The sequence below is a fragment of the Myotis davidii genome, unplaced genomic scaffold (genome assembly GCF_000327345.1).
Source record: "Myotis davidii unplaced genomic scaffold, ASM32734v1 scaffold122, whole genome shotgun sequence".
NCBI lineage: Eukaryota > Metazoa > Chordata > Mammalia > Chiroptera > Vespertilionidae > Myotis > Myotis davidii.
The window spans coordinates 23,279-34,148 of NW_006293234.1; the positions used below are offsets into that span (position 1 = coordinate 23,279).

General features: G+C 42.6%; 1 protein-coding gene across 1 annotated transcript in view; it reads left to right on the forward strand.

Annotated features, from left to right (window-relative positions):
• Positions 1-1,341: 1,341 nt before the first annotated feature.
• Positions 1,342-10,870, forward strand: part of PDE4B (phosphodiesterase 4B) — a 39,435-nt gene continuing 29,906 nt past the window's right edge. Inside the window, 1 exon segment of the mRNA XM_015565993.1 lies at positions 1,342-1,995. Coding sequence (XP_015421479.1) covers positions 1,762-1,995 — 234 coding nt within the window. The 5' untranslated portion in view covers positions 1,342-1,761.

Genomic DNA, 10,870 nt, shown 5'->3' on the forward strand with positions numbered 1-10,870 from the left:
GGTAGTTAGGAAGTGGTTGGACTTTTTCTTTTATGAGAGACCAGGAATGAGGAGGGGAGGGTTCTGTCACTTCAGAAAAAGCTTCCTTGGAAGAGGTACTCTGGAGAAAACAGAGGAGGCAGGGGGTGGGGGGGTGTCTTTTGGACACACTAGAGAGCACCAGTAAGTGAGGAGGTTCTTTGTGCTGCCCCAGCATTGCAAAATTGAGGAGGAAGAAAGGGGGGGAGGGGGAAGGTATGTACAAGGTTGACTTGAAATGAGTTTTACTAAAAACACCTCAATTCTTGACTGCACATTTTTGAGGAGTGTGAAAAAAAAATAGAGGAAGTCACCTCCAGTGGTTTTGTGGGTTTTTAAAGTATGACATACAGGATATTGAGTTTTAACCCCTGTTTATTCTGAAGTGAAGGCGTATTTGGGGAATGAACAAAACACCTATTCTTTGAAATGTGCATCTGTGACCAAGGGATCCTGTCACTGGGAATCACTCTTCTGTTTATTCCCTTTTCTGCTATGCACGTCAGTACATTCACATAATAATAAAAAGCTATTTGGTCTCCCTAGACTTTCTTTGTGAACATATGAAAAATGTATTCTACATGTGACAGGAATGTGTGTCGTCTCTCCTGCATAAGAGCATTCCATACAAGATTTTTACTCTCATCAGTGCTTGCACTTGGACAGGTTGGGAAAGTTCATGGATGGCAGGCCCCCCCAGACTCAGTCATGTATGCAGGAAAGTCTGACTGGTTTGTATAACTGTCCGTAGCACCACAAATTCATCTGGCATTTACGAAATGCATTCAGTGTTTACTAGTATGGGGTTCTCCAGTCAGTAACCTTAAGCATTAATTTAGACTCACAAGCTTTTGGGTATGGAATGACATGTTGTAAACACTTAAAAAGAGCTTTACTATCCAGCAAAAATATGACCTTAAACACGGCATTTTTTGAATGGACCACCGAGAGACATTCCCAGAAAGCCTAGATTCCTCCAGCAACAAATCAGACATTAATCAAAGTGCACATCGGCCGCCTTCCCATCTGGCTCCACCTGAAAGTCCGGTTCAGAATTTCCCTGTGATCCAGGCCCTTGCAGAGAAGTTTGAGCTTTGTTTAGTATAACAAGAGCTGCCCGACTCCCAGGCCAATAAACGTGTTCACATAAAACTCCAGACAGTCTCCCTTAGCCTGAAGTCTTATCGGGGAGACCTCATTCGCCTCTGCTTAGAGGAGAGATTGTTGGCGGGAGAAGGCAGGGACTGCCCATGCCTCTCCCTCACTGGTGCGGGTCAGTGTTTGCAGAATTAAACGTTCATCCAGCATGCACACACGTTCCCCTGAGTGAATGACCGTGTAGTCTTCCAATGACACTGTCAGCCACCCCCACCCCTCCAACGTCGCCTGTCTGCTTCATGTAGAAGAGCAGCAAAAGGAGACAAGGCTTTCCTCATTTCTCCTCTTGCCGGCAAACACTCAGAAGTGACATCACGCACCCTAAAGTGCCCCTAGATGACTAAGGCGGCGGAGCCTGAGAACGCTCCCTGCCTCTGCCCTCAGTGTCGGACACATGTTTGCTGATGAGCTTATAAGAGACAGGTCCCCGCCTTCTTCCTCAGAGGAAGTTTCTTGCTAGATCACAGACACCTCATCCAGGCAGGGGGCGTGAAAACTTGGCAGGGGCCATTCCGGGCAGAGAGCACCACGGTGATTTGTTCTCCTGGTGGAGAGAGCTGGAAGGAAGGAGTCGGCACACAAATAATGAAGGAGCTCGGAGCCACCTTCAGTAGCACCGGGATCAGCGGCAGCGGCAGCGGCGACTCTGCTATGGACAGCCTGCCGCCGCTCCAGCCTAACTACATGTCTGTGTGCTTGTTTGCAGAAGAACCTTATCAAAAGTTAGCGATGGAAACGCTGGAGGAACTGGACTGGTGCTTAGACCAGCTAGAGACCATCCAGACCTACCGCTCTGTCAGCGAGATGGCTTCTAACAAGGTAAGAGAAGCGCGTTTGATTCCATCAAGTGGGGCTGTGCGGGGAGCTCCCGGCTCCCCTGGCCGCTGCCTGCCTGCAGCAGAGGTGCAGCCCGGGCGCGACCCGGAGGGTGGGTCTGTTGATCTGCCTGAGAGGAGCCTGCCTCCAGGTGCCACACTTTGCTTGGGTCTTGATGCTGCAGAAAAGTTTAAAAATCCTCAGTGCGCTGTAATTCCCAGAAACCAAACTTCTTTCTTCTTGAAGGAGTTTGGCTGTGTTTGGGTTGAGATGTGCTTATAACGTGTACAAGCCACTATACAAATGTGAATGCCTTAAAAAAAAAAACAATTATCAGAAAGGTACAATCTGAATGGATCTATAGGGTAAAATGCATAAAATGTGGCATTGCAATCCGGTGTGGTGTTTGACGTGTGTGTTGTTGTTGTTTTATTAAGAAAATGGCATGTCCTCCAGATATCAATGGAGAGAACCGTTTGCCCTGAAGTTTCATAAATTCTGAAATTCTTCTCAGGACATTCTGGGATTTTCTAACATTTATGTTGTGATGCTGGCATGGCTAAGATTTAAAAAAAGAAACAATATACCTGGTCTCAAAAAAGGAAAGTGTTTTTTCTAAAAAGTTTGCTGCTTTTTAAAGTGGAATCATTTGAAATCAAGTTTCACCCAGATTGCACAGAAATGGTTTTATGTACAATCCTCAGACAAAACCTAGTGTTGAAGAACTTTATAGTATATCATTTGTTTAATTAACACCTGGATTTAGACTGTAGTGAAAGTTGTTGCTCTTGGCTTGTATTTTTCCCTTGGAGAGTGTGTGTGTGTGCACACGTGTGTGTGCGTGTGTGTGTGGAAAGCCTTAACACTGTACACTCATAAGGACACGTTTTCGGAATCCCCAGTCCTACTAGCCTGGGGCATTTTCTCATTGTCTTATGGTTCTAGGGCTAGAAAGAGATTTTACTCCCTACCTGTCAGCATGCACTTTCCAGCCACAGGGACACTAGCAAAGGGGGGCCCCTCCTCCCCCTTTCCTGGGGTTAAAAGTATCACCTTCCCATCAAGGCTCTTCCCAGTATCTGAGCAGGGGAAGCCTGGCACTTCAGGAGGTCCTGCAGGAGGGGAGGGCAGACTCTGCTCACTCCTGGTTTATTGGTTAATGAAAGAGCAAATAAATAAATAAGCTCCTTTCTTACATTTTAGTTCAAATTGAAGTAAAAAAAGAAAGAGGTTTAACTATGTATTGATCTTTCTCTGAAGTTCTCCATTGAAGGCTGCATTTTGGGTTTTTCCAGGCTGTTGTAAATCTTAAACAACTGCTTCCCCAAGAGGAAAGCTGAACTGCGTAATTTCTCCAAACCACCCTGTGCTCCATGTGTAAGCGTCTCACACACGCTTTACCTACCTTGGGGCGTCCACAGATGTGTGCTGTGATCACTGACACCCATGCAAGGCGTAGATTCAATACCCCAGGGTAGTTTTCCAGCAGATGTCACCACAAAGGACATGTTGAACTTTCTTCTGGAGTCACTAAGATGAAGTAGGTCATTAACTCCAGGAGGATAGGGGGAAGAATACTCATTGAGAAACTGCAAATTGCCATTATGTTTTCATTTTGAGTGTTGGTGCGTTGTAGATTCAAACTAGGTTTGAGTCTGGAAGGCTGAAATTAGATATTGTGTGTTTTACAAATTTATTTAAAATTTTTTATATTCAGTGTCATAGTTAATAAGACTCTGAGACCAGAGACTGTGCCGGTCCTGGTAAGAATTCCAGTCACTTCAGGCTTCCGCTCCTCCTTTATGGTGTCGTGTGCAGGAAGCAATGAAAGTTGAATAGAGCTAACCCTAAGGAAAGGGCTAAACCTTAATTCTGATGCAGCTAGCTTAAGTAGAAGGCATGCAAGTTCACCTGTTTTCTAACTCTACAGTGTAAAGGTTGAAGGGCAAACCACTTACCCAGAGGATGAACAATGCCCAGCTGACAGCTGAAGTCAATTTGAATTTTTACAAAGATCTCCCTCTTTTTACTTAGCTCCTCCCCCCCCCCACCCCAAGTACTGATTAGTTAGGTAATTATCTCAGGTAAAGTTTAATCCATAGCAATATATAACATAATATAACATAACATAATTAATATAATAAATAGTTTTGTGGTAACCAACAAAAGAATTGATCTATGCTAGTTATAGATCTGTGGTAAAAATAAATCTCACATTCAGTTTTAAATGTTGTTAAAATTCTGGAGCATTTCATCCTAGTTGCTGTTTGAAAAATATAGTCATCATCATCATTCTCATTACTGTATAGTCTTATTTGGTCATCCTTTGCTTACTCTCAACGAACAAAGGAACCACTGCAGATCTCTGAGGTAAACACTTGAAAGTACGTGTGAAGATGTTCTATAGAGGCAGTAAATGAAAAACCTGAGCTTCAGAGTCCAAAGATCCTGGTTCAAATCCCGTCTCTATCGTTTGCTAGCTACTTGACCTTGGCCATCTTAATGCTATGACTTAATTTTCTCATCTGTAAACAGGGATAAAAGTGGTACCTACTTCACAGGGTTGCTGTGAATGAGATAATGTATCTAAAGGACTCAGCAAAGCCCTGTTCAATAAAATGATAACTTACTAATAGCATATACTCTCTTTGCAAAAATGTATGTGTCCCTAGCTCTGATCAGCTACGTGACCTCTGAACTTATTTAAGAATTGTGTTTGCAACCTCTGAACTTATTTAAGAATGGTGATGGGAGAACCAGTGTTTTGCTCAGGGGGTGTTTGGGAATTACATACGGGCCTGTGCATATGCAGCTGGTAGAGGACTGACTGTCTAGTGGAGGAAAAACAAGCAGTCCTTCATATTTACTTCATCTGGGTAGGGTTGTGTGTGTGTTTTTGTTTGTTTTTCTTCCTTAACCCTTTTACAGTTTGAAGAAAACTGTGACTCAAAAATTATCACTGGCTCCCCCAAGTGTGCTTCAGAGCCCAAAGAGTTAGATTAAAAACTGTTTCTGTGACTTATAAAAACATATCTCCTTGGCCCAAATTTCCCGCAGTCCTTCATGCTGGCCACAGGCCAAAGGGAATCCCAAAATTGTAAAGAAAGATGCAGCCAGGTAAGTTACTATCATAGGTTATTTCCCCGCAAGAATCATAAGATAGAATAAATTAAGCAGGAGTTTTATGAGGCAATGACATGGTTTTTCAAGAAAGGATGTCTAGTGAACCTTTTACTAGCAGTCCAAGTTCAGTTGGATGTGTGAGAGCTGTTTTCTTGAAGGACAGATGGCCTGCTTAGATTTGTTGATTAATTTTGGTGTTTCAACTTTTATCGCCTCCTGAATGAGAGGAATTGTTTTATACTTCAGTGAAATGCATCAGAGCATGAGTTCCTCAGTGGCAAAACAGTCAGATGTTTTGAAAACAGGATGCTTTGGCTCTGCGTTATTAAAAAAAAAAAAAAAAGAGGAACGGAAAGAGAAACAGTATAGAAAGGAAGAAACCCAATAGCCTCAGCAGGATCCCCAGCCCAACAGGCATAAACACTGACCTATCTTCCTGACCTTCACTGTGGCTCAGTTCCTGCCCTGCTGTCACCACAGCCTGTGGAAGTCATTGGAGGAGGATAGGGGGAATGGTGCAGCTGCTGTGAGGGTGACTAGAATTTCCTGTCTCCTGCCTGACAGACGCAGTCAGAAAAGTACAGAGTTGCAACAACAGTGGCTGAGGAAGGACCCACACTGAACAATCCCACTGAGGCGTAGCTGTGACTGATGAGGAAGCGGGGAGCTTTTACTGGGAAACAGAGTCTCTTGCCTAAAATTTTCAGGTGAAATACGTCAAAGGGGTCATTTTTACCCAATAGATTGAATGTTTTACAAAAGATGAACATGCTGTGGTATTCATTAAGGCCCTCTGTCCAAGCAACTCCCAATTGTTCTAACTGGAACCTTCCGCAGTCCTTTTCTTTCTAGACTAGCTTTGCCCTGGGGCTATTTCATGTGCAATACAAAGGTTTGAGCTGTATCAGGAAAATGGATGCTCTGTTGTTGAAAAGAGCATTCCTGAATAATATCAGTCCTGTCTTTAGAATGAAGCATCAGGATCTGACACATCAGTAAATGTTTCCTAAGAAAATCTATAAGAAGGAATGGTAGACTGATGTTTCTTCTTTTCTGGAGGCATTATGAAGTCCACTACCCATACCGCTACAGGGGAAGTGAGTTCTGGCTACGTGGGTTTATTTTTCTAGTTGCTCAAGTGTGGTCCTACTGGAGTGTTGAACATAAAGGCAAGTAATTGACTAATTGCCTGTGCTCTTGGGTGGGAGGGACAAAGCCACACAATTCTACTAATCTGGAACCACCTGGAACCCACGCAGTGGGATATTGCAAAGTGGTCATGATTGACTGATTATGTTAGTGGTGAAACGGCACCAAAATGTTACCAGAAGAGTTAGACTAGACCTCAGTTCAGCAACCTCAGTTCTTGAGTTCAGCTGAGAAAGAATTCAGAGCCAAGGAACTCAATCGACAGAGAAAGTTTTCAGAAAGTCGTGAAGATAGAAAGAAATGAGCCAACTGGGCTGTATGGGCTCAGAAAACGAGTTACAGAGGCAAAAGAAAGGTCCTTGGAGCTTAGGAGAAAGAAAGACAAAGGTGACGTGCCTGGGGGAAATAGAGAGGAAAGGGTATGGACCTGCTCTAGAGCAGCGGTTCTCAGCCTGTGGGTCGAGACCCCTTTGGCTCTCAAACGACCCTTTCTCAGGGGTCGCCTAAGACCATCCTGCATACCAGATATTTATATTACGATTCATAACAGTAGCAACATTACAGTTATGAAGTAGCAACGAAAATAATTTTATGGTTGGGTCACAACATGAATCCTCATCCAAAAGTATGGTTTTCACTGACTTTAGAGAGAAGACAGACAGAGAGAGAGACACAGAGAGAGAGAGAGAGAGAGAGAGAGAGAGAGAGAGAGAGAGAGAGAAAAGGCACAATAGGTCCTCCGTCCTGAGTGTTTTGATCCTCTCTCTAAAGGTGGGGATCTCAGGGGAGGTCCCAAGGGAAAACCTCAATGGAATATTCTTCAGCTTTCCAGGTGTGTCCTTTCAAGGCAGTGGTTTCTACTGACTGGTCGGTGCCAGGGCAGGGGGTCATTGGTGGTTAGTCATCAAAGCTGGTCCTGATGTCATCCGTGGCGTCACCCCACCTGGTCTTGCTCCTTTTCTGGGCCTAGAGCTGAAACACAACTGAAGCCTAGATGTTATCTCTAGTTTGACTGTAACTCTGAGGCTTTGTTACTGAGATTAATTGATGCCTGTCAGAATCACATTGTCTTGAGGGCTTAATGCTTAAGGGAGTGGTTGTGCAAGGGCTTGTATGGGAGTCATATGAGGCTATTCTCCGCCCGCCTTGTTCATCCTCTAAGGGGGTCTATCACCTGACTAGCAGCTTGCCAGGGGAGGAATGGTCAAGGGAGGGTCTGAAACTCATGATCAGGGATATGAAAGGTCAGGGGGTCTAAGCCACATGACCAGCGATATGCTAGGGGAGGAAAGGTCAGCCTGGGGGCGAGGTCCTTGTTTTCCCAGTTTTGCCTGTTTCCAGGCACCCAGGGCTTTCCACTCTGGTGACCTTCCCTACCTGGCCTATCATCCTTGCTCTGCCCATGCCTGTCTGACTGGCTACTACAATTACCCTAAAGTTAGCTGAGTCATTTTGTATCTAACTGAATAATCAATAACTATGGGAAATATTGGATCCAGCAGAACTAAAAGGATATAGATTGCATAGATTGTATAGATTCATCTTAGAGCTCTGTCAGGAGGTGATAGGCAGGTGCCAATTATGGAAAGGGATTCATTCCACTTTTGCCTAAAGTTAAATGGTATAATTAGAGCAGTACCACCCTTTGGGAAAGAGGTGTCCTCTTCCTGGACCCCCATAATTTAAGAGAGCCCTAACTTGCTCTTTCTCTATCTGCACTCTGCTCCAAGGGGTGGGGAATCTGCCAGGCCACGGAGCAGCTGCTCCCCACTCCAGACCACATTGCATCTATTGGACCTCCACATTCTCTGCCTGAATGGTTTTGAGCTCACTTTGGGGGACTGGGCAGGCTTCTTTCCTGAATGTGCTGCAGGAGTGTATACCCTAAGCTCAAGGAAGAGCAAAGACACAGCATTTAGCTTGGGAGAATAGTGTGGAAGGAGCTGGGATATGGAGGCTGTGGCAGGGGATATACAAAGGCCCATGTACTCAGCCCCTGGTGGTGTTAGGACATAGGGTAAGAATCGGGCAGACTGTGGTCCAGGAGCTAGATCTTCCCACCCCTTCCCATCCTATTCAGAGAGTTTAGGATTTCTACATTCAATCTGGTACTCCATGCTGTAGAAGGGATGCCTGTCAAGGTAGGAGTGCTAAAGGGGGCTCAATTTAAATCTTCATATATTTATACATACGGTATGTGGCCCTACAAATGTTAGAGGGGACCCTGGACTAGAGGTTAGAATAGAATGAAAATCAGTTCTGACAGCCAAGTGGGGGGACTCAGACATATTTTTATCTAACTTTTCCCTCCCTACTGCTCAGATTTATATAGAGCTGAAAGCAGCAAAGTAAAAAGAGCCTGGCAATAAGCCATGAGTTTGAGTTCTAGCTCTGTCTCAATATAGGTGTATTATCTTAATTAATTTAATCATTTTGAATATTTGTTTTCTCTTATCTACAAAACAAAATAGTCAAAACAGACTATTCCGTTGGCTCTTTCAGCCTTTGTATTTATTGATAGAATAATAGTAGTAAATAATCAACCTATTTTTACAGGTGTATACTATGTGTGCAGACATTGTGCTGAACTCCTTACCTACATTCTGTCATTAACACAGCAACACTTTGAAATAGGTGCTATTATCCCCATTTTACAGATGAGTAAAGTAAGGATTAGAGATTTAAAATAAATTGCCTAAGGTAAAGAAGAAAGCCAAGATTCACACCCAGGGAATTCTGACTCACATCAATTATCCCAATGGGATAGGTAAATATAGAAATACTAGAGGCCCAGGGCACGGATTTGTGCACCAGTGGGGTCCTCGGTCTGGCCTGTGCCCTCTCACAATCCGGGACCCCTCCAGGGATGCCAGATTGCCAGTTTCAGCCCGAACCTTGCAGCCAGGCCGAGGGACCCATGTAATTTAATTTAATTTTATTACCATTCAGATATCATGGCAGCTTCATCATATACTACGTCTTTCCCAGTGCATGCAACATGACCATAAAATAGAGGAGTGGTGCTTCTTCATTAGCAATGTAGGGAATTTTCCTAGAAGTAACATGTATACTGTCTTTCGTGCACTTTGTCTTCCAACAAAGATGGAAGAGATATTAAGCTCTTCATTCTTTATCTGGCATTACCAGTATTTCAGTCACTCTATGATAAGATTGAATTGTATTGGGAGTGTAAATCAGTATTCCAAGTTCTAGTCTTATTAAACCTTAACAAATGTAAGATTTTGAAAATATTCTAGGGCTTTGTAATAAATTTGATTCATAATCTATTTTGCTTAATTTTCATATTTTATATGGGTATTTACAAAACTATTTTCTTCACTGATTTCTAATCCATTTAATCCAATCTTTCTTCTAACTCACTTGAGAGTTCCCAAGTGAACAAATCTCTTAAAAAAAAACAACACAAACAAACAAAAAAAAAACAACAACAACAAGCAAGAATGAAGTGAGGGAACATTATCTTTGATTGTTGCACCTCTGGCTTGCTGAGAACATTTACATATTCTCAAAATTTGATAAATAAGTCATTTTAAGGGAAGCCTTTCTTTCCATGTTAAAAGAAATCAGACAATTATGAATTATGTTTAGAGTGTCAAATATAATTCTAGTACAGTAGTTTTAAAAAAAATAGAATCACAATATGTTGATGGAAAAATATTTGTTTTACATTTGTATACTTCTTTCTTGCCTTTTTATTTTCGAATAAGTCTCAATCTAAAAGGCTCCCAAAATCTAAGCCATTGTTATCTCTGAAAGAAAAGCCATGGGTGGAGCTCACCCTTCCAAAACATTTCACTTCTAAGTAAGTGTGTGCAGCAAGCGGAGAGAGCTCAGCTCCCTGGAAGCCAGCACTTACCAATCAGAAAACACCAGCGCAAACGTGTGCCACGGTCAATAGATTCACACTCTTGAAGACACTGTGCCCTTTGGTGATGTGTGTCCCTGCACATCCCTCCACTTAAGCATTTTTCAGGGACCTGCCAGCCCCTCCGTCTTGCCCGTTTGTACGTGATGTTTCCCTCAACCGCTGCCAAACTGTTTAGTCTCTTGGATATTTTACTGTAACTTCCTTTGTTTGATTTACTTTAAAGTAGCCAAGTGTTTCCACAAAGTAAGGACTGTTCTTTAGAAATGAAGAAGAAAGTAAAACTCCTGTTTCTTTTGTTTCTGTTTTGGGAAGTGCCTGATAACCATTTTCTCTTTAAGAAGTGTCTGAAAGTCTGTTTCTCTTTATGGAGTAGAGTTTAAAAGCTATAAAGCATGCAATTCTGTTCATCAGTCATGTGTTTCCTTCTGCTGATTGCTTGCAATTTAAAAATATACCCCTTTTGAAACCTAAAGCCTTCAGGGATTGGAGTTTAGTGAATTTATTGTAAAGGAAACTCATCTTCATGGTTCAATGTAATCTATTATTTAGCTATTCAAAATATGGCAATACTAAAAATGATCATTAAAAACTTTAAATGACTAAGTTCCCTTCACTCCTTGCCAACAGCATGGCACATAATGTTATAACCTTCAGCAATTATCAAAATGAAATTTGAGGAAAGATAGGAAATAAAAGTAATTAAACCAATTTTTTTTT